The 25,775-nt window shown below is 36.9% G+C and overlaps 1 protein-coding gene across 1 annotated transcript in view; it reads left to right on the top strand.

The window, feature by feature from the left end:
- Positions 1-12,503, top strand: part of LOC120525291 — a 32,678-nt gene extending 20,175 nt beyond the window's left edge. The window contains exons 3-7 of the mRNA XM_039747440.1: positions 2,882-3,060; positions 4,343-4,488; positions 5,786-5,939; positions 9,218-9,351; positions 11,525-12,503. Of these exons, the coding sequence (XP_039603374.1) occupies positions 2,882-3,060; positions 4,343-4,488; positions 5,786-5,939; positions 9,218-9,351; positions 11,525-12,127 (1,216 nt within the window). The 3' untranslated portion in view covers positions 12,128-12,503. The remainder of the gene's footprint in view (positions 1-2,881; positions 3,061-4,342; positions 4,489-5,785; positions 5,940-9,217; positions 9,352-11,524) is intronic.
- Positions 12,504-25,775: the final 13,272 nt, after the last annotated feature.

Genomic DNA, 25,775 nt, shown 5'->3' with positions numbered 1-25,775 from the left:
GGATGAAGTCCTTATCATCCACATTGGGTGTGTAGATATTTATCAAAATCACTTTACAGTTAAATAAATTGCCCATGACAATCACATATCACCCTTCAGAATCAGATTCTACGTGTGAAACTACAAATGAAATTGTTCTTTGTATAAGAATTCCCACACCTCTAGTTTTCTTTGTATAAATGGATTGGAATATTTAGCCAGTCCAATCTCTGTGCAACTGAAACTGATCCTTGCTTAATAAGTGGGTCTCCTGTAAAAATACTATTTTAGCATTTAGGCCTGTTAGGTGAGAGAATACTTTTTTCTCTTTAATTCTTTATTGAAAAGTTTACTGAGTTTTGTGTCTACCTATCCTCTACATTTACATTGCAAGAAGTCTGCAGAAAAGAAACTCAAGTGAAATCACTTGCTATTGGCCAAACACGTGACACACTTTTGTTACTAAAGCCATGCAGGTGCAGTACTTCTCTCTGGGCTTTGCCAGAGCTTATATTATGTAATGTCACTTCCAGCCTCTATTTTATATGAAAAGGGGAACTGTGAATCATTTAAATGTTCCAGAAATTACACAATTGGTGCATTAAATGTCATATTGTAATCATTCATGAGTAGTTCATCATTTATTTAACAGACACTTTTATTCAGAGTGAAAAAAACACATAAAAGACAATGGCGTGGTTAGAAATAAGGTACAATGTCAACAAATGAAAGAAAACTAAATTTTACAATAGATGAGAAGTAACAACATTATAAAGTTAATTCTAGAATTAGAAGAATATTAGCAGTGCAAAGAAATGCACATAAAATGTTGCTTATAGTCTCAATACAGCTGCAGCTACAGGAGGAGATCAGGGAGTAAAAATCCTAAGTAGCACCAAAATCTTTGTGAAAGAGCATGTGTTTAAGAGGCACTTTTACACAGTTATCCAGGATCTGCAGTGTTCACAACTTTTTACAGACGGCCAGGGCTCCTGCCTGGCCAAAATGCCTGTTTAATGGAAAGACCAGGGGAGAGAACATATACAGGCCATTATCTCCCCCCGAGCACTAGATTGCAGCTACCCTTGGTTGGAGCGGTGCCTCGGATTCACACAGAGCTCCATGGGAGATGGAGTTGGGCACAGCCCTGTTGGGTTCCATGCTTGCTGACAGGAGGTGTTGCAGGGGCTGCGGAGCCCTACTTTGTTGGGCTTCCACCTCACGTGTAAGTGCTTCTGTACTATACTAACAGGTCACTGAAAATACTCCTGGTTGCAGCATAAAAGAACCCACTGCCTTCACTCCACAAGTCAGAGTCGGGAGGAAGAGGGACGAAGCTTGCTGGAGGAGGAGTGGAAGAGGAAGGACAGAGACTGACACAGAAACAGAGAGATAGAGAAAAGAAGGCATTGCTGTGTGCTGCTTTTACTGTTGATGCTTGGCTGTACTGTACTGTGCTGTGGGAAATGACTGAAAAACATTTTCTACTGAAATGAAAGCTCATGTGTGTGAAAGAACTTATGTCTGTGTCTGTCTGTGTCGGGTTCGTGAAGCCCTGCAGGCCAAAACTTAAAGGAAAAGCATGCTAACTAGAAACATGTTATTCTTTATATGTGTTAGATTCACTGATGTCTGAACTGCAAATCCATCCTGAGCAACAAGAAATGACAAATTGTAAATAAATAGCTAAATAAAATAATTACAGTCCTTAAAAATAGGAAGTGATGCAGAGGATCCCAGAATTTTTTTTCCAATGGTAAATAATTATGAACTTTCGTCAAACGAGTCAGGTGACACCACCATTGCGTATACAAGCATCTCCTTTACCCACTCTGAAACTAATTTGCCATTATTCCCTTTGCTTATTATGTTTAAAGTAAATAAAGTACCAAGCTATAACCTAAAAAATTTGCATAAAATCATTTCCATTCTATTGTGTCAAAGACCATAATAATAAATTTGAGGGAAGATCAGGAGATTAAGAAAGTTTTAAAGAGCAAAAATATTGTTCTTTGAGATACCAAGGAATGCATGGCGCCAGTTTTATAATGGTGGCAACATCATGTCACACATACAAAAAACAATAGGGCCATAAAAACCATATAAAAAATGTAATCCAAAATGGTGCTGATGTGAGTCAGAAATATAATGCTAAAATAAAATAACAATAACAATTGTAAACAAAAAATAACCAAAAGGATAAAAATACTATCAAAACAGGTTTACAACGCAATTTCTCTTTTGTGGTATATTCTGCCATCTGGTACACACAGACAATTTTGCTTATTTTTTTGAAAGCATGCCTCATTAGGTAATGACATTATGTTTAGCTTTTGCATACATTTGAAAAACCACTCTTCAATGAAAAGTCCTTATCAATTTAAGATTTCTTTTTCCACAAGGCTCTAATTAAAGACATCATTCAACAGAAAATTGTGAGTAAGTAACACAATAGCAATTCTAGGTTATCTAGCTGTTAGTAGAGAGCACAGTGGTGCATCAGTTGCCTGCCTCAGAGCAGCAGAGTCTTTCAATCTAAGACTGGTTACTGTCTGTACTGAGCCTTTGTGTGTCTGTGGGGGCTTCTCTTCCCTAAGATATGTATGTGTTAAACTATTTCATTACATTGGACTGGCCTGGTTTTAGTGGTGTGGATGTGACTGAGTATGCACCATGATAGACTAGAAATTTACTTTAGGATTGATATTTGCCCTGCATTACATGTGGGTCAGAAAAATAGATGGATGGTAAATGGTACCAAGCCTTGTATCCTTCAAATATAAACTGAGTAACTTCAGTTTTGGTTTTTTTTTTGTTATAAATTGTACAATTTTCAAGGTACTGGATATTAAAGATTTTGCTAATGGTTGCTGTGTTAAAACTTTGAAATTTACTCTCTCAGTTATGGTGACAAAATGGAAACCAAAACAGACTGTTGGGGTATCTACTCAACATTATGCGATTTCACAAATAATGTGACTGCCTATAGAGATCAGTATGTAGCCCAAGTGATGGCAGAGAGTCAGCAGAGTTACTCCACTTGGACAATGACGGAAAGACTGTTTACACCATTTGAAGAATGTAAGTTAATTTATTTTCTTAAAATAATCTACATTCACAAAATAATATTAATCATAAGCATTACTGTATACTGTATAATGTCTTGCAAATTCTAGATTTCCCTTTTTGTGCCATTTCAAAATGGTGCATAATCATTATCATACTTTGAATATTTTATTCAAATCATGTAAGGATAAATCCATGAGCAAAATCAGGCAAAGTAAAAAAAAAAACAAAACTCAGCAACACAAGTATCTTCATACATGAATTTAGTGAATGTTTACTGGAGCGATTTCCATTACCTTCATATTTAAAATGATATTGATTCTTGGCCCAATTACAGACCATTTGTATTTTGCATATTTTCCACATATCTGTCACAGTGTGGCAGGATATACAGTATGTGTACATGTCTGCATAGCATGAAAAGCTGGTTGTGCATTTGCCCTCCATGTAGCCAGGATAAGCATGAGTTCAACACAAGCAATCCTATAATAGAATAAATGGATATGGAAGGTCTACAGTTGGATTCAAATTGGTTAGCAATGCAGGCTGCCAATCTTTTTGTGCAAGTCTACAGTTAGCTCTCAGAAAAAGCTTGAGGATCACTTAATGGGAAGCAGTTCTCAAGTTTATTCACAAGGAGTTAGACTTTGTCTTTGAGAGACAACCATTAATGCATAAATTATCAAACCCACCTAATGCAGTTCAGGGTCACACTCAGGACTCAATCGTGGATGGGGCACCTGTCCCTGAGGTACATTAAATTTCTAATATTACTTTAAAGCCAGAAGGCTGTAGTTAAGCCTTAGCATTGGCACCCTCATGAAGGCTGTCCAGTCACTGGTGAAGAAAATCTGTTCTCCTTTCCTTGACTGATGCAGATAGTGTATTTATTTGTGTTTTCGTAAGATTTACAGCATGTTATAGCTTAAGTGGTCTGCTGCAAATTTTATTTGAGGTTTTTCAGTTCTTTCATTTAGGAAAAATTAAGGTGAGCAACTGTCATATACAGTAGCTCATACAGGCTGTTCTACTATTGTCCTAACTACTTACAAATATACCTGGTATATGAACAACTGCAAGAAAAATGAAAAAGAAAATATAGAAGTATCTTACAAGCTGTAGAAAAAATAGAAGAAGCTAAGGCTAATACAGCCTTCCTACTTATGGTTGTAAATGAGCCATAACTCAAATCTAAAAGCCTAAAAATAATGAAAAATGTACAAGTACTGTATTAAATGTTGAGTTTTTGAAATGGTAGCAAAACTGCGATTAAGTATAATGTATTTTTTTCCTATAGTGCCCATTGAAACTCCAGCTTTTACAGCCACATTGGATTCAGAGAACATATTAGTAAATATAAACCTCACCAATGAAAATCAAAATGTGTCAATAATGAAAGAGATAGTTTCTGATTATGAGATCTATGTTAAAAAAGACAAGAAGGTAAGAAATATATAGCAAGTTGGTTCAATAATATTTCTATTAATTTAAACATTGTACTGCAAGAGTCTAACATGTTTTATTGTTTTCATCTTGTCCAATACGTAAAGAAAGCTGAATCAATAGTATACAATTTTAACTGTAGAATTTAAAAGCAAATCGATGGGCAGTACTAGTGAAATGCGACCTTGACAGATACATTACAGTTTAAGTTTTTACTCACTTAACACTACTCTGTGCACTTTTAGGCACTATAAAGATGTAATTGTGAACTGCCCAATACTGTATATGTCATCTTTAAGTGAGAATCAGCACAATTCAAAAACTAATAATTAAGAAAAACGAATCAACCCTTTGAATGCAGATAAGAATATAAATGTTCTCTAAAGTCAAGACTAGAGAATTGAGTTTAAATAAAAAGTTACATGCTAATGACAATATTTAAGAATGACAGTCTTCAGTAAAAAAAAGTAGATTTCCAGTTTGCATGTGACTGTTACACTTACCTGAAAAGCACCTGATAATTAACTGTTTACTGGCTTTGCTTAATTTATCTATTTAACTGAGAAAACAATTTCAGTAAAACGTAAGACCATGAATATTAAACATGTGTGAAAAATGAGAATTCCCTAGACTATTGCAAAATCATACATATTGTACATATGTATCAGGGTGTTTTCATACTCAATAGTTTTCAACTATTACGCATGAAGTATACGCTGTAACACATACATATGTACAGAATATCACAGCAATAGTGCAATATAAATGATCCCTACAGTAATGGATGTAATGTACAGTACATTACTCCATTGTCCATCACTGATTTGGATATTATTGTCAGATGCAAGATTCAGCTTAGCTCTCAAGAGATTTTCTAACAATGCTGTTTAAAAGTAGCAATCTGTGTCATTGGTGCTCTTCTTCAGTAGGCTCCATGAAATTGTTGACAATGAATAAAGATGAAATAATGTCGTTTTTTTTCTACTTCTGTTTGTGTCTGATTAATGAATGTTGTGCAGAAATCCTCTACAAATACTCTGAAAATACTCCCTGTCCAATAGTATCAGAATATATTTCAGAATTAACAAAGACCCTTCTTGCATTCCTGAACAGTGTCTTTACACTAAAAACTATTAAAAGAAACCTCTTCTACTGTTCAATTGGAAATTCACTGCTATTTTAGTATTACTGAGACTGATCTACATTTATGCAGAAATAATTTTGTATTATTGGGCAAACTAACCTGATGTCATTTTAAAACTCAATGAAAGTTACAGAGCATTGTGTTTTCATTCAGGAAGATGTGACCTACAGAATCGAACATGACTTAAAGCTTACAAGATTACATCCAGGGATAAAGTATTGTATTTCTGCTGCAACTAGGTATTGCATGGGTAGAAAATGCAGAAAAAGTAGCCAAAGTAAAGAGCAGTGTCTTGAAATAATAAAAGGTAAGACTTTGTTTTTTAATTTTGATAATGCTGTTATTAACTTATTTCATCTTCAGAACTTTCCTAAATTTTTTTTCCATTTTCTGCCATTATCTTTCTCTTGGCAGTCACATGTGCCATTTGATATTAAAACATACATTTTGATCAATGTTCTTGTTGGAATCTTTCCTTAGATGAGATAAGGCAAAACCAAGCATGTAGTAAAACAAAAGTGGAAAAGGATAATAAAGAAAAAAAAATCAATGGCATTAAAAAATAAGTAGAATAATTAAATGATTACAGAGAAGGCCTATGATGACAACTAAGCTCTCAGTTAAGGAGAATGAGTCTCCTTTTGTTTGGACACTATAGACATTTGGGTTTAGGGTTAGTTAGATTTGTCTGGTATTTTGACACTTGATCTTTGTGATTTGAAAAGTAAAATGTTTAAAGACTGTGTTTTTATATTTTTGATGTAGCAGTCTGTTACATTAGGTGTAGATATTAATGATAACGTCTGCAGTGTGCTTGGCACCTGGCAATCTTAGCATAATACACTGTATGAAACAAGTTTTATTTTGAAATTACCTGAATGTGAGTCCATGTGTTCCATTAGAATGCTGTACTTAGCTGTATGTCGGCTAGTTTAATGCAATAAACCAGGACTTCCTACTGTCAGCTATATTACTGAACATAATTGGTGCATTAGTATGATTCTCCTACAGAATAAAAATATACTTGTGGTAAAGAACAGATGAGAGAGTAAAAACAACAGTTGACAATAAAGGGCAAAACTAAAAGTGAAGTCAGGAGCACAGAAACATTGAAACCAGGAGGACAGCTAAAGAGGTAACAAGTTTAAGGTCCACTCATGTTGGGGAGCATGAACTGGTACAGCATGTTGCTGGATCTACCACACCACGAAACAGAACGTAACCCCCCAGGCAAACACGCAGCCCATTCCCACCCTCTGAAATCTATCTGCCACAGCCAGGTGTTATGTGGTCTAGCTACTTGTGTCCTCAGCAATGAAGATAAATGCGAGCTGGATTACACTCAGGGAATCATTCCACATGGCCGTAGTGCCATGACTGATGCTCCCTCTCAATGCAGGTGATGTGCTTCATTCGGGAATCCGTAACCAACCGCTCGTTCAACACAAAGTCAAACCAGCAGTACCCAAGGGTTCTCCGAAGAGAGACAGTGCCGAAAGAGTCCAGTTTTCGTCTCAGGTCACTGGATAACATCCATATCTCACAACCACATAACAAAACAGGGCGCACCAAGACACTAAAGACTTGGACCTTCGTCCTTTTCCAAAGATATTGGGAGCGCCACACACCCCTTTCCACTGACCTCATGACCCACCATGCTCACCAAATCCATCTATAGACTTCATGGAAGAGTCACCAAAGGCATGAATGTTGCTGCCAAGGTAAATAAACCTCTCAACATGGTCGACACTCTTACCATAGACAGACACAATGCTTGGCTATGCCCAAGAGGTCATTAAAGGGCTGAATCTTGGCCCAGATACTCAGACTCCTCACTCAGTCTCTCAAGAACCCCAATCTGAGCCTCCACTGCCTCAGTGAAGATCACAGCATCATCAGCAAAGTCAAGATCACTGAATCTTTCTTCACCCCATGACCCTGCCAAACACCCACTCAATGCAAGCATTGAACAAAGTAGGAGCAATAATACACTGCTGATGAACAGATGCTCAAATTAGTCAACCCAATGGATCATAACTGTAGTGTCATTCATAAGGACTGTTCCATCACCCCCCTGACAGAGACTATCTTAGCAACAGATTCAGATGTATGTAATGCTTCGATTCCTCTGTAAGCAGGACGTGGGTCACTAGACCATAGACGTTGTGTTTCATGCTCACAGATTCCTCTAACAAATGCCACCTTATATGCCCTCAGAGCCCTCCAAGCCATCCTTCTCAGTTCCCAGTACAGACTATGAAGCCGTGTGCTGCAACTCCCCTCGATAATATCCAGTTTAAGGGAATGAAACAATGAAGTAGTCAGAAGCAAAACCAAGTCAAAAACACAAAACACTAAACTAACTAGAAATAATTAATAGTAAACACTAAACTAGGTAGAAATAATTATTATTACTGTGAAAAAGCTCATATTATAGTCACCATGTCTATCAGTCCATCTGTCTGCATGAAACAACTTGGCTGCCAGTGGACAGAGTTGTTGAAATTTGGCACACCTCTTTTTTAAGAAAATTTACCAGGAAAGTAAAATTTTCATGGAGATATATCCAATAAAGAGCACTGTACAAAGTTTTGAAATTTCAAAAACTCCAGTGGTGAAGCAGTGGTGAATATTTCCTTGATTACAGATTAGTTTACTGTTTCAAATTTATCTTGAGAGATGTTTTAATTCATACAAAGAACAACAGATATAAAGAATAAATTTCCAAGTAGTGTGATGGAAAGTAGGACTTTAGGGACCTTACAATCTCATCTTAATGTCATTTTGGACAATATAGATGACTAGGATGGACAAGATTGTTGGGCAGAATGGCCTGTTCTTGTCACATGTTTTCAAATTTTTCTAAAAAAGCAAAACAGTGAGCTAGGACTGAAAGGTAGGACATACAAGTGATGAAACTAATTTGGCAGGACTTGTTTGTTTGCTGAAGTTCCTTGTTTAAAATTAATTTAAAACTGGCATTAGTCTGGGCCATATTGAATATAGAGATATTTGTACCAAATGATTAATGTGAGTAAAAACTGGGAGAGGTTGAGACAAAGTGACATTTACCTACTTTAATAGCTATTCATTGGGCACCAGGAAGAGCTACAGTATGAGCAACAGCAGATGAAGACAAATGTTTAATAAACAATATAATTTTAGGCAGGTTTAATAAGTACTAGATAAGCCAGGAACTCCTAAGAATACACCCTTATGTTAGCAAAGATGCAGCTGCAACAAAGAGAAATCACAACAGCCTTATCGTTACACAGTATATTAATTATTCAGAGAGTATTATGGCACAAATAAAAGAAACACAATTACCTATTGATACATCCTACTGAGTCTATGCATTCTTTTTAAACAAACAGTATAAACTTCCAGTGTCACTGACCAGTTCCAAATTCTTGCACCCCAAGATTGATACGTGCTCCACCCAATTGCCTAAATTGTCCTGTTTGTGTATTTCTGGCAACATAAAAATAAAACTATTAATCTATCTCATTGTATTTGTCTGTGATGTTTTGCTGGAAGACAAAACATAGTAACTAATGCATTGGTGTATTTTTTATTTCTCTGCAGGACCAAATTTCACAATGATAGTTTCTTTAACAGCTGGATTATTTGGCGTTTTACTTTTTTTTGTACTGAGTGCCTTTTTATATGTTATTTACAAGTACACATTTCGACCCAAAGCAAAACTACCTGCTTCCTTGGTAAGTTGAATAAAGTACAAAACAATGATAAAAGTGAAACAGACACTGACAGATTACTGGATAAAATTAGAAACAATAAAAACAGAAGTTATTGTGTACCTTAGGAATAGCTTCAAATGAAAAGCCATAGGCACCCAGAGACCCTATTGAAGAAAATGCAACCTTGTTTATCATTTTTCAGCATTTAAGCGAAGTGTGATTTTTTTACACAAGTAAAACCCCCACTATTCATTTCATTGTCAGACAAGGTAGAGGTGGTACCCTGGGTTTAGGATGCAGCCAGCCTTCCTGGGTATGGCAAGCATGACTAACAGTAGGGTTAGTACTGACTGCAACATGCAGTTAATGTAAAGAGCTATATTGAGTAATTATTACTTGCTTTTATGATGAAGAATTACCTGGATCTAAAAAAGATGTGGGAGCCTCTTTACATAGGCAGCCACCTGACTGATTTACATTTCCCTAATTCCTTTTGGATACTTAATGTTGAGGTGAGAGATTAGCAGTTGTTATCTCTTGTGAAAGGTAGGATAAAACAATGTCACTTATTTATTAGACTGTAGTTTACTGTTCATGGTAACCGCTGACAGTTAATATGTTTTATTCTGTGTAGTACTAGTTCCACTAAGTTACTTTTTGACAATATCGTGTTAAAGACTTTTAGTCTGTGCAGCAACATTTAACCAACTGTTACCTGAATAAATAAAAAATATTTTTGAGAAGCAGATAGACATGTGTCAGTGAGAAAAAACAATCTTTTTCACCATTTGCATAAACAGAAAGCAGCATCAGTCTAGTTTAAATATGAAAATATTTGTCTCTAGTTGCATGGTAAGTATGAATAATTATTTGTTACATTAATTTAAAATGCATTTTTACTTTTATTAAATAGTTTTCACATTAAATGTCTTACTTGATGAGAAGTAATATTTTCTAATTAGTAATTTGACATAAAACACATACTTTCTGGGTCAAACACCTCAGCTATTTGTGTTTCATCAGTCCAAGCATCTTGGCTCTGTTTCGTGTACAAATATTACAAATTGTTTCTTATTTTTGCCTCTTTGAAATATTACAAAAATAATTATTCAATATTTATTTTATATACCAAATTACACAAACAGCACCATTATACACTACACTTTTTCAGTTCACAGCATCACAATGACTTATAAATATAGTATTACCATTTTTCTTTAATTTAGCTGAAGTAACATTTTTGAAGTGAAAATTATTACAGTGGTGGTGGAGAGTGAATTAGCAGCTTTGCAGGTGCTCATGAATTCTAAAGTATTACTCACTAAGACAAACTGCTTACCTACTAATTCAAATAATACACATTAGCCAGACATTAAGCAATGGAAAATGCCTCAATCCTCCCAGCATCAGGGCACAAGAAAAAAAAACACTGCAATGCATATTCATACTTGCAGAAGTCAATTTAAATATTCAAAGTAACCGACAGCACAGATGATATTTGTATAGCAGGCTAGAAAGAAGGAAAAGAACAACAGCAGTAAAGAGACACTCAAGACAGGTGGAGAAATCCTAAATTATATGGGAGCATGCCATAACACTCATGCCATGTATTATTTCATCTTGCACTTCTGTGATACACAAACAAATAAACTGTATTTTATATAACACCTTTCTATGACAAACACCACACTGAGGCAGTTTACAACATATTTGTGTGATTGCTCTGAAAATACTGACTAAACTAAGGCCTAACTGATGAGAGGATGGCTGCCATTAATGGCACAAGTGGCCTGAGCTCTACAACTGCAGGTCAGCATGAACACTTGTTAAATCTGCTCTTCATGGAGACATCTCAATGCACCAGCCCCCCATTCTTCAGGTTTTAAAAATGGCACTGATGTCTGCATATTTTTTTACTTCAGTAAAAAGTAAGATTATGGGCAAATAAGAAACTGTTAGTTGTTTATTAATGCCCCCCATCACACTTGAAATTGAATGTAACATTTTCTGAAAGCATTTTGTAACATTTTCCTATATGTTGAAAAAAGAAACTTTGGAACAAGTTATAGAGACCTTATATTAAACACAAGGGTCTAACTGTGATAGCTTTAGTATCCTTTACTCATAAAGGGACTGTTAGTAGGTGTGGACATAGTATCATAGCAAAAATCTTAAATATTTTTTATATCCACAGATAACAATGCCTAACCAAGGTGAAAAGAAATCAGATATTTTTGTATCAAGCAAACATCAAAGTAATGATATTGAAGATATGTCTAAAGAGAACAAGAAAATGACAGCAAGGAAAAATAAATATATCAGGTGTCCAGTACGTAAAATGTTGGAAGCTGATCAGGAGGCTTCACCTACCATCATCCTAAATGAATTATATGGTGTCACACAGTGTACTGTTCTGGGGCCTTCCACACTAGCAGCCACCATTTACAAAGCCAATTCCAAGTTACAAACTCAGTATGATGGATTGATACAAAATGAATATCATAGAGAATATGGCAACGTCCTTCAGAGCACGCCTCAGTATAAGCCTGGTGCATGTCATGTGTGCAAGAATGCTGAGCCAGCCAGAAAACTCTCTTTATATGGCAATGTGTTTAATGAGCAAAAGCATGCAGACTATTTCAACAAGCCATCAGAAGAAAAATGTTTTATTAATGCTGTTAATAGAAAAAGCAAGACAAAGTATACATATGAGAACATAGGCCATTTGGAAAGCAAATTAGATGTTGATAGTTTGGAAAAAGTAACAACTCATCCAGTCTACAACAACGTAGCCTAGGGCATTCACTAACCGTATTTGAATGATATACACTTGCTGTAATTCAAATATTTGACATGATTTAAATAGATATTTTGCATAATTTAAGTATTGACAAAATTTCAAAATGTACACAGACACATGCATATATATATTGTTTATATATCATTTACATTAGTATTTTATTGATTGCACAGCAGTATAGTACATGTCTTATATAAGGAATTGCAATTGCCTAATTATTACATTACTTTTGCATTTATATTTGTTTGAACATGACCAGGTCCAAATGTAATTTATTCTATTTTAGAAAGATTGATTAAAATGGGGCGGCACAGTGGCTGCCTCACAGTAAGGAGACCTGGGTTCGCTTCCCGGGTCCTCCCTGTGTGGAGTTTGCATGTTTCCCTGTGTCCGCGTGGGTTTCCTCCGGGTGCTCTGGTTTCCTCCCACAGTCCAAAGACATGCAGGTTAGGTGCATTGGCAATTCTAAATTGTCCCTAGTGTGTGCTTGTGTGTGTGGGTGTGTGTATGTGTGTGCCCAGGACCGGATTTAGATGAAAAGAGGCCCTAGGCTATTCCACTTATGAGGTCCTTTCACCTCCCATTTTTAAGTTTGTTTAAATTGCTAACAATTTGAATGTAGGCCCCTCTTGATCTTGAGGCCCTAGGCTGAAGCCTAGTTAGCCTATAGGAAAATCCGGCCTTGTGTGTGCCCTGCGGTGGGCTGCCGCCCTGCCCGGGGTTTGATTCTGCCTTGCGCCCTGTGTTGGCTGGGATTGGCTCCAGCAGACCCCCGTGACCCTGTGTTAGGATATAAGGACAATATGGACAATAACTGATTGACAGACTAAAATGCCTGTTTTTTCACTTTGGTGTATTTTGCAAACAGGTATGAACAGGAAGCTTCATTACAGTTATATTATTTTTCTTTTGTCACCTGAGAACTGAATCAACATGACTGTTACTTTAAAAATTTTTAATCCTATTTTATTTAATATAATTAAAATAACAGCTACCGAAACAAATCTTTGTGCTACTAACCTTTGGAATGTATGTGGTAGGGGCATCTTTGAAATTTGAATTTATATTTGAAATTATCCATTTTGGTCATATTAATATGGATGACACATTGGTTAGCACTGGTGCCTCACAGAATTAGGCATATGGGTTCAGTACACAGCCTGGTCCCTCTATGTGCAGAGTTTGCCATACTCCCCAGGGGTCTCATGTATAACGCTGTGCGTAGAACTCGCACTATAACATGGCATAAGCACAAAAGCCGAAATGTGCTTACACACAGAAAAATCCAGATGCAGGAATCTTCAACTTCCACGTTCTTCTGCTACATAAATCCCGATCAGCGTGAAAAGTAATGCTCGTGCACGCGCTTTATGTAACGCCCCAACTCCTTCCAGAATTACGCCTCTTTGAATATGCAAATCAATATAAATCACCCTTAAGTGCAGCCTTCTGTGAAAAGACAATGGGAAAAGCACGGGGGAAAATATAAGAATTTCAGCGAATACCAAGTGGAGGCAAAGGAAAAACATACTATTTGTTCAAATAAACCGTGGTATAATCAACAAAAGGAAGTTGATCGAGTGACATAGCGTGTTGGAGAAACTTGAAAGCTCACGTTCACAAAATCGCACAGTGCCGGAAATAAAAAAGAAGTCACATTTCAAAGTCGCCGTGAAAAGCCGAGTTGTAAGCCCACTGTCTGAGTGTCATATGAAAGCTTATTAGGGTACAGAGAAAAAAAGAGGCACACAGTGGGGAAAAAGCACGAAATGTCAACTTCAGTTTCAAAATTTCCACTTTAATCATGTAGTTTATTTTGTCATTAAAATAGAACATCATAAACTTCATCTTAAAATCGTTTAATTAACCAGTTTCTCAAATCACATCGTAATTAAAGTATAGCACTATAAATGCTTTGTTTTGTATGTGATGTTCTATATGCTCTATGTGTGTGAATCACTACGTGCTTCTTAAACCGGCTCTCTTCCTCCAACAGAAAAGACAATCCATTACATTCATATTACAGCTCTCTGAATAACTAAAATACTGAGATGTATACTTGATATAATTTTCATGATGATAGTTAAAGCACGTTATTAAACATGGGTTTCACGGCACAGTGATTGTGTGCGACCTTCGATGAAATTATTTATTGCTGCAGTACTCATGGGCGGCTCTATATCCAATAGAGAAAGTCCAATGTTAATATGTTATCTTATGCACGGTGGATTGCCGCACAATCAACTCAGTAATAGACGTTAAGCCATCTGTAAGCTTAGAGCGCCGATTCTTCAAAACGTTTAAGGAACATTGAAATATCTTCATAGTACATGTTTAATTATTCTATCCTTCACGCCAGTCCCAGTGAAGAATATAGATTATTTAAATGAAGTTAAAGTTTTATTTGTATAATATAATAAACATATTTTGCTGCATTTCATCTTAAAAATGATATCGTCATCATATGTAAATACGCGCTTTATAAAGTGGCGCAGGTTGTGTAATATTATAACTGTAGTGCAAGTTTACAGTGAGGCGATTGTACTTATAAGTACAAACAGTTCTACAAGGAGCACTTGATTGAGTGCATTTAAAGTACTTGGGATGAAACTGTTTCTGAACCGCGAGGTCCGTACAGGAAAGGCTTTGAAACGTTTTGCAGTGGCTGAGACAGCGTGTCCTTGATGCTGTATACCAATAATTCTCTTTCCGATCAGCTGCTGCTGTGATTCACACTCAGATACAGTGATATAAATACTTTGAGTGGTGCAGTGAGAGTAATATGGAAAAAGATGATCCACTGTGGCAACTTCTAACGGGAGCAGCTGAAAGAAGAAGAAGGTGCAGTGAGAGTAACAACGCTAAAGCAGTTATGGTATTTGGAATACTATGACTATTCCCTGGACCATTATATTGTTACAAGTTAATTACAATCAGATGCATTACACTAATAAACAATATGAGGTTAGTTTCAGTTAATCTATAAAGCAGCGTCAGGAAAATAAGGAGTAACCACACAGGAACAGTAGCATTGCTTTGACGCTGGGTGCCGCCAGTTTGCAAAACCGAGCGGAAAACTTGCGTACGACAAGGTATGAGGTACCGTGGAAAAGTGCGTGGCTTTACGCCAAGTGTAGGTTTTATGCATCGCGATTTGAACGTGGAAAAGTTCTTACATGAGGCCCCAGGTCTTTTGGTTCTCTCTATTATTCTAATCAGGGTATGAAATATGAGTGAGCTAAGGGATCCTCAGAAATTAATTGGAGAAAGTTTGGAAGGTTTCTCAAATAATGAAAATGAACAATTTCAACTTTCATAGTTAAAACATCTTTAAAAATAAAAAATTAAGACTATTTTGGGAGGCACTATAGCTTTTGATTTTTACACAAATTGACAAATTACTCATGGCCAAGTGTCCCCTAAATTCCACAACATAATACAATTCTCATCACAATGAATATGTGTTTATATCTGAGTAACCTCACTGAGTTAGTTATTAAAAGTAATATGTGAAGGGGGCTTGTTTCCACATTTAATAGACTGAGCAGTATTGCCTTAAGTCTTTCATGCCAACAATGCAGAAAGTCTTTATCACATCATTGAACATTTATAGTAAAAATGTCAGCCACTGTCATTTCTCTTAATCTTGATCCCTTGTGAACATGTTTCCACTACGTACACTGCTCTGAAGTTTTTCTACAATATTTTACTAAATAATCTATGATTTTGCCCATTTTAAGCACATGACTAGATGACTTGACATGTGGATTATGTGACATGAGTAATGTGGAGCTTTTCCATGGATAATTTTATCTTGTTTTCTGTGCTCCATTGTTGGTCTCAATTGTTTTCTTCTATTACCTTCTGCTTGCTCCCATTACGGTTCAAAACAGTAGATCATCACTTCCCATATCTTCCTGTCCTCTGCATCTTGCTCTCTCACACCCATCACCTGTATGTCCTCTCGCTCCACATCCATAAACCTCCTCTTAGGCCTTCTTCTTTTCCACTTGCCACTTCCAGCTCTGTCTTTTTGTCAGTGCTACCATCTCCAACCCATATAACACAGCTGGTCTCACTACCATCTTGTAGACCTTCATTTTTATCCTTGTTGGTTCCCGTCTATCACAAATCATTCTTGACACTATTCTCCACCCACTCCACCCTGCCTGCACTTTCTTTGCCATCTCTCTTCCACTGTCCCTGATACTCTGTACTGCTGATCCCAAGTATTTAAACTTTTCCACCTTCTCCAACTCTACTCCCAGATCCCTCACTATTTCTCTGACCTTCTACTCATTCACACACATTTATTCTGACTTGTTCCTACTGACCTTCATTCCTCTCCTCTCTAGAGCATATCTCCACCTCTCCAGGGTCACCTCAACTCATTACAGATCACAAGATCACAATGTCATCCACAAACATCATAGTCCATGGGTAGTCTGGTCTAATATCCTCTATCAAACTGTCTATCACTATTGTAAATAAGAAAGGGCTCAGAGCCGATCCATGATGTAAACCCACCTTCACCTTAAATATCTCTGTCACTCCAACCACAAATGTCACCATTATCAAACTTGTAAATATCCAGTACCACTCTTAAATATTTTGCACTTTGTCATATGCTTTCTCTAGGTCCACAAAGACACAATGAAACTCCTTTTGGCGTCCTGTATACATCTCCATCAATACCCTCAAGAGCAAACATCATATCTGTAGTGCTTTTTCCTGGCATGAAACCATAACAGCTGTTCACTAATCATCACCTCCCTTCTTAACTTAGCTTCCACTATTCTTTCCCATTACGTCATGCTGTGGCTGATCAATTTTACCCCCCTCTAGTTACTACAGTTCTGCACATCACCCTTATTTTTAAAAACTGGTATCAGTACACTTCTTCTTCATTACTCAGGCATCCTTTTAGTTTCCAAGATTGCATTAAACATTTTGGTTAAAAACTCCACTGCCATTTCTCCTAAACACTTCTACAGGTATGTCAATTGGACCAATAACATTCCCATTCTTCATCTTCTTCCAAGCTGTCCTTGATTCCTCCTTGCTAATCCATTGCATTTTCTGGTACACTATATTCACATCATCCAACTTTCTTTCTCTCATTCTTTTCATTCATCAACTACACTAAAAGCATTCTTTCCAGCTGCTCAACACACTTTCCTCAATTGTGAATACATTTCCATTGTTATCCTTTATCAACCCTAACCTGCTGCTCATCTTTCCCAGCTCAGTCCCTCTGTCAAGCCAATTGGTACAGTTCCTTTTCTCCCAACTTAATGTGCAACCTCTCATACAACTCATCAGACACCTTTTCTTCAGCCATCACCACCTCTCTCTTCACCTTATGCCTTATCTCTCTGTACTCCTGTCTACTTTCTTCATCTCTCTGACTACCTCACTTCTTTGCCAACCTCTTCCTCTATATACTCTCCTGTACTTCCACATTCCATCATCAGATTTGTTTGTATTCCTTCATCTGTCTGGATGTCACACCAAGCATCCTTCCAGCTGTTTCCCTTACCACTTCTGCTGTAGTTGCCCAGCTATCTGGTAACTCTTCACTGCCATCGAGTGTCGGTCTTATCTCCTCTCTGCACTCCACCTTACAGTCTTCATTTTCTCAACTTCCACCATTTGATCCTTGATCCTTCTTGATCTCCAGCATCATCCTACAGACCACCATCCTATGCTGCCTAACTACACTTTCCGCTACCACCACTTTGCATTCTCCAATCTAATTCAGACTGATCCTCCTGCATTGGATATAACCTGAATGCAACTTCCTCCTCTCTTGTACGTCACATGGTGTTCCCCCTTTTAAAATATGAATTCACCCCATGTACATCCTTGTTGCAAAATCCACTGCCATCTCAACTTTTTCATTTCTCTCGTTGACACCAGACCCACCCATCACCTCCTCATCTCCTTTGTTCCCTTCACCAACATGTCCATTGGAACCAGGTCCAATCACCACTATTTCTCCCTTGTGTACACACTCCACCACTTCATCCCACTCACTCCAGAAACCTTCTTTCTCATCCATTGCACACCCAAATTAACAAGTATATCCACTAACAACATTCATCATCACACCTTCAGTTTATGGCTTCATAATCATCACTCTGTCCATAGACTCTCCTGACATACTGTTCCTTCAGGATAACCCCTACCCCACTTCTCCTCCCATCTACACCATGGTAGGACAGTTTGAACCTGCCTCCTATACACCTGGCCTTACTCCCCTTCCATTTGGTCTCTTTCACGCACAATATATCAACCTTCCTTCTCTCCATCTTATAACTCTCTCCCTTTATCAGTCATAATGTCAACATTTAAAACTCCTACCCTCACCTCCACTCTGCTAACCTTCCTCATATGCTCCTGCCTCCTGACATGTCTTCCCTTTCTTCTTTTCCTTCCACCAATAGTAGCCCAATTTTCCCCAGCACCCTATTGGATAACAGTACTGGTGGTGACCACTGTTAACCTGGGCCTCAACGGATCCTGTATGGAAATCTGTATTGTTGCCTTGGAACTGGAATGAAGAAGCATACTGGTTTCTGTATCCCCCATGGCTGGGTTCATTGTTGGTATCCATAGATGTCTATATTATCAGAAAGTTTATCACATTCTCCAAGAAAACATGACAATTAATTTTTTTTCCTAACCATCAATACAAGCCACACAATATAATTTTGTTGAAATATTCGTTTTAAGGTTCTCTAAGGATATACTGTATGTGATCTTTTTCCAGTTTAGAAAAGAAAAACACATTATAATGTAATACATTATATGCTATATGGTCTTTCACAAAACATGCATGAAAATGGTTAGGTTTGGACATCCACACATGCTACATGTGGAACATGGTAAAAAGTACAATGATAAATGATGCTTTGATACTACAGAAAGTGCTCTTTGCTACAATAATATTATAGTTGGGTTAATTACATAAATAGAGGTCTATGGATATCAAGAATGTGCATATTATCTGTTTTTTTTCAATGTATAGCTTTCAGTTAGGTACAACAGCTTTCTAGTTTTTAATTAGTTTTTCAAGAGAAATGAGCATTGCAGTTCTGAAAGACAAAAACAGACAACACAATCAGAACTTGAGAGAGGAGCGGAAAGGAGAATGGTCTAGGTGAATGGAGAAGGGTCGGTGAAAAGTTCACAGTCTGGCTAGGTTTTACTTTATAGCCTAAAGAAAAAATAATCTGGACCTCATTTTTTATTTTATATATATTTTTAAACATAATTTGAGATTTTGAACCAGTTTTTCATTACATCATATATAACTTTGGCCTGTTTATGAAATGGGTAAACATAAATCTAGTCAATTCAAGTGGCTTTAATTTCATACCTCTCATACACAATGTTGCAGTATACTGTGGCATGAAATAATGATCCCCAGGGCCACAGTGCAACATATACACAAACAGTTGTGACAATAATAGCGGGTGTACCTAGCCACTCAACCCGACACAGACAGACACAAGAGGCACAATGACAAAACTCATACGTTTTATTTTCAGTTCTTTCCTTTACAGCACCTCACATAGTGCACCAATCAGATACAACAACTAAGTCATTTTACTTTCCTTTGAATTTCCATCTTTTCTTCTGCTGCCTCCACTCCTCTCTCGCAAGCTCTGTCCTCTGCCTCTTGACTCCGGCTCACCGAATGAAGAGAGGCGGCACCTTTTTATATTACATCCGAATGTGCTCCAGGTGTGCCCGGATTCTCTTCTGGCAGCACTTCCTAATATGGTGTAAGTGCTGCAGTCCAAGGCTCCGGTATTGTCCAAGCTCCCCCTGGTGGTGGCCACAGTCCCCAAAAGGATTGTGCCTCCAAGCTCCAGTCCCGTGTCCCCGATGCAAACCAGGGGGGCTGACTCTTGTGTCCCGAGGAAGGTATTGCCTCTCTCCCGGTCCTTTCTATCTCTAGGCATCCCGGTGAGGTAAGGTCCCTGGTCATCTGTCATACAGTACATATATTACTTAACACAAGACCTGCATAAGACAATTTACATACAAGAATACTATACTAAACTACTGTGTACTATAATATACTAATAGACATAGTGATTAAATAATAGGCAAATGAATAGACAGTAAAACACTCAAATAGAAAGGAATTATTTAGTGATAATCATACCCATATATGTTTTTATATAAAAGATAACCCTTTCAATATTGAGCATTGTAAAAAAGCAATAAATAACACACTTAAAAAAAGCTGGCACAATTGAAAACAGATTGCACAATATCTCAACAGGTGTTTTAGGGAGTGTGGAATTATTTTAAATTCCTCTCATAGATCACCTGAGCACAGAGTCAAACTGGAAACTGAAAGCCAGTGAAGTAGCAATGTGACCCATTTCACAATTACAAGCAACATGATCCTGAATTTTCTCTTCTAAAAATAAAAGTAAATCTAATATATAAACCTGAATATGTGTTTGTCTGGCATGCAAATCCAAACTGTTGAGCCTCTCTTCACCAAGTTCTGCACAGGTCCCCCATTTGTACAGGAGAAGACCATATGCTAGGTTTCATTCCAAAAATAACCATACCTGTGCTTTATTAGAGAAGTGCTATTCTGAAGCATTTTTGGGACTGGGCACAGACAAGCAAAACTGCTCTCCATGGTGACTTTAATCAGTGAAATTTTTGTCTGAGGACAAAATGTTTCCACTGTGCAATTAATTTAGTGCACTTTATTCCACCTGGGCAGCACAAGGTACACCTGCTAGTTTAGATATATAAGAAAAAATGAACCAACAATTAATAAGACTAACATCAGCTACTGCATAACTAGGTGACAATGAAAGAAAGAAAAGCAAAGGCTCCAGTCTGGACTAAGCACATCGTTTCATTTCTCCCATCTCCTCCTCTGAGTTTCTCCTTCTGTTTTTTTGACAGTGATGTTGTATTTGTTTCTCTGTTCTTGCCTAAATAGATGATGAGCACTAAACACATCATTGTTTAGTATGGATTTGATGTTGCATGCAAATGACTCCACAAAAAGCAAAAGCATGATTTTGCTAGTCAGATGTCAGTACACAGAAAAGCATTATCTATTTAATATATGCAAAGACATGTCATCATCATTAAAATAGTGCAAGGTTTGATAACATGGAAAGCATACAAAGGTAAAGGGTCTTTGAGAACTAAGTGTTGAGTCTCAAAGATGCTCAACATTATGTGCTATGCTTGTAAAGAGCAACTACTGACCAAAAACAACAGGCGCACAATCCTAGGCTAGGCAATTAAGAAAGGTGTTTGCTGAACAAAAGGGTGTTGTGTAGAGAAACACGCAGCGTGATATGTGTAAAATAACAGCAGATTCAATTCTGGAGCCAAACTGTAATTAAACATTATATTGCTAACTTGCTAGCGAGGCCATATGTCATTACCTAACCTCCTTAATCCGAACCAGGATCATGGGGTGCTACAGAAGAAATAAACCCTGGACAGGGCACCAGTCCATCGCAGGGCAAACACATACACACACTTGGGCCAATTTAGCATTGCCAATTCAACCATCCTGCATGTTGTTTGGCAGTGGGATGAAACCGGAGCAAACCCACACAGAGATGGGGAAAACATGCAAACTCTACATAGGGACCCAACACGTGAACCTTGGTCTTCTTACTGTGAGGCAGCAGCACTACCACTGCAAAATGTTGAAAGTGTACCTAGGAAGCTGAAAATGTAATACATGTGGACTAAATTAAATGATGCTAGTTTGGACTCTTTCATATTTTTATTAATTACTTAAAAATACATATTATATTTTAAGATATCTATGCCATAAGCGACAATAAAGTTTCCAATAAAGCTTGCTTATCTTTTCTGCCCATTTTTGGTTATTTATTGTTTATATAGGGATATTTTAAACTACTATATAAGTGGTTGCGAGTGATCTGGTGAGTTGGAGACTTAACTTACTTCCTCTTCTTTTCTTCCCATACTCTTCTAACTCTTTATCCTTCACACCTTTTTAGGATACCTTGTTTCAATCCTCCTTGTAATAATTCCATGCCACAGTAATTGTTTCAGTTCTATGTTTCCCACTGAGTGGTGGTATTTCCAGTTTTTCACAGATTCTCTTATTTCCTATTTCCTATCTTATCTCTTTTTGTTTCACCTGTGCCACACATGGGCGTATGAGGACTCTCCACCAGACTTTGTAGTTGTTTTACATCTATTTATATCCACATTTTCTGTTTCTTATCTCGTTATTCCCTTGTTATTATCATTACTTTACTTATCTCCATATTTATTATCATAACTTATAACTTTGACTTACATGTTATTAGTTTCCGTTGTTGCTCACTCATTGCAGTTAATGTTAGGTCATTTGCTTATAGTATATCAAATCCGGGTTCAGTACTAGTTTTGAATTAAAGCATTTCACCCAGGGGAAGTATGCTTAAAAAACATCTCTTGGATATTATGGGACAAGTGACCATTTTGCAGGGATACCCAACACCCTCCTAGACAAAAAGTGAGACTAGAGTGGAACTATCAGATACATCTATAAATGGCTATAAGAAGACCACATCTGTAAGAACGCTTCATATTGTTAACGCATTGAAGTCCACAGTTGACATGTGCTTCTGTAGAAAGGATTTTTATATTAAATGTTTGTATTAAGCATGTATAGTACCACAGGCTGTTATATATAAGTATTACTGTATATACCTGTATTGTAGAACACATTTTGTAATATCTAGAATAAAAAAAATGTTAAAAAAAGTATCAGACGTGGGAACATCTTTTGTCCACAAGAGGGCACAATGGAATGAACAGGAGCAGGCAACAGGGGAAGCTGTCTTCGTGAATTTGAGGTTTGGAAACAAAGAATTGGACAGAACCTTAAATGTTTAGTTTCACACAAACAATGGTACAGATTAGAGCTAAATGAAGAATACTGAAGGAAATACAAAACAGAAGAGTCAAAAAAATACTACTACATAGGAGGGAACGTAGTGACTCCATGTGCATTTTACAAGTCGTACTAATATAAGAAGTTATAAAGTTATATTGGGGTAATTCTGTATGTCAATTTTCCTGTAATCTACCACTATCTATTACCTATTATCTTGTGCTTTATTCTGTGTTATTTTTTTACCACTGTGCATAACGTATTTTGTGAAGGTTTCATCTGAAAAGGGATTAATATATAAAGATGTCTTAAAATTAATACCAGATCGAATGTAAGCAAAATTTAGCACCATAATTTTAAAGTAAAGTTGTCAGAAAATTCAATTAAACCAGACCTGATAGTTATAAATTTAAAACACATGTTGAAACCCTGCATTACAAAGAAAGCATTTTCATTTTACATGTTTCACATGCTTTAAACTGTAACAGTGCAAGCACTCAGACAAAAGTAGTGAGAAGGCTTTACTTGTGTCAACAGGACTATCGTCCATGCATCCTTTATTGGACCCGTAGTATCCAGTCCAGGGTCAAAGTCTCCAGATGCCTATCCTGGCAGTATTTGGAGTAAGGCAGGTACTCATCTTAGATGGGTTGCCAGTTCATCTGCAAGAAATATTGAGTTTTGACCTGCCAATTAAACAAATAATCTTGGCCTTGAGATGTAATAGGAAAACCTACACAGTCAAGAAGAAAACTGCAGACTTCATAAACGGAGTGACTGGACTATGGTTCAAATCCAGCGATCCAGAGCTATAAGGCTGCAGCAGTTATCAATGCATGAAGATAACTGCTCAAAGCAAAGATCATCCATCTGTTCACTGATTCACCCATGATTTGGACTTGATTTGTCCAATTCATTGCCATAAGAGCCCCCCCTAGCCCTGATATACCCAGGTTCACACAGGTCCAGTTTAGCATCTCCAATTAATTTAACACACAGAGTTTTGGAATGTGGATGGAAAACAGATCAGCAATCACTTAATAAATGCTTTTTATTAGTTAATCTTTGAAAGGTAACAGTATTTTTTTTACCTCTTGGGCTAAAACATATTTTCAGAACTGTAGAAGACATTAATCACTAAAAAAATCTATTGTTATTATAAAGATTAAATATTAAAATGTATCAACAGTATAAGAGCCAAATTTAAACTATATAGTTTCAAAGGTGAATAAGGTCAGATAAAACAATTTCACTGGTTTCATTATAAAATTCAGCAATTAAGTACTTTTCCAATAAGGCTGTTTTAATTTTCAGTTGTAATTTTAACATGACAATAAAGACACTGCAGCTGGCGAGGTCTCACATAATTAGGCTCTTTGCGCACAACAGCAAACACAGCAAGCTGAATGCAGCATGGATTTTTGACTCGTCTTTCCAGTTCTTGCATAACACTTAATTGCTCACTACAAAATAACAACGTTTTTAATAAGATGAAATATGCAGTGCTTGTAATTTGTAAATCAGGCTGTGGCTGCATGCTTTGGAAATTATAAACTGCTTTGACTGAAGTAGCAATAGTTACTCCAGAAGAGGGCACTATAACATAGTTTGTATAGCTAGGCATTTAGAAGAAGGGACCTTTCCTGTAAAGCTGTATAAGTCATGCAACCACTTGTTTCTTTCAAAATGAAATATACAAGTACAAAGCAATGCAACATATTACACATACTGTATACTATATATAAGATTCACTCCTCCAAGGCATTTTAACAGTCTCTTAAATTCTACAACTCTTTACAGTAAAACTCACACATTCTGTCCAACCTAAACTAGCTGCTTTCCAAATGCAGATGATCAATAAAACATGTAATAAAACACAATGTAACAATGGCACCCTGTAAGTTTAGTCACAATTAAATATTTAGAGACCTCATATTCAATATGTCACATTCAATTAAAAATAGTAATTACAAAATTACAAAAATGTAAAAAGCACTTATCCATCTACTGTTAAACCTATTAAATTCAGTTCAGCAGCACTGAGACCAAGATAGCAACCATCCCTGGATGTGATCCCAGTCTTTTGCAGGCAGTAATTACACCCACATCCACTCATAAAGGGATGCCAGTGAAAATCACGAGCACACCTTTGCTGTGTGTGTGGGGGCTGGGGACCGTAAAACAAGCAGAAAATGCAAACTTGAGCCATGAATGATCTCTGAATTATCTTTATAATGTTATAAAATACAATTACTGGTGTTGTCTCCTGGAATAATATGAAGCCCTAAAGTGAGGTTTGTGGACAACAATCACCCCCGACCCCACCAACTGTAGACACTATCTGTGATCCATGGATTGAACCAGTTTGTTAATGTGAGATTTAACATCTCTTTATGAAACCACACTAAACTGGGAAATGCAAAGAAGAAGCATTTATGGTTCCAACCCAGTAAGGAGTTACAGCAATTGTGGAATCCAATCACACACAGAAAAAACAAATTCTCAATGCGTGAGAGCTGAGGAATTGACTGTAATCAGAGAGGTAGTGTAGATAGATGACGGGTGAAACACAAACACTTCAGACTGAAATGACAAAAGGGTCAGAATTTAAAAAACACATAAATATTGTGCTTTCTTACCTTAACCCATTATACAAATATAAGTGGGCAATGCGGGCCACTACCAATAGTCATAGATATGGCTGAACTTGTTATCTAAAGCAAATTGCAAGTT

The sequence above is a fragment of the Polypterus senegalus genome, chromosome 3 (assembly GCF_016835505.1).
Source record: "Polypterus senegalus isolate Bchr_013 chromosome 3, ASM1683550v1, whole genome shotgun sequence".
Taxonomy (NCBI): Eukaryota; Metazoa; Chordata; class Cladistia; order Polypteriformes; family Polypteridae; genus Polypterus; species Polypterus senegalus.
Note: the sequence above shows the minus strand (reverse complement) of the source record. Positions and strands in the feature narration are given on the sequence as shown.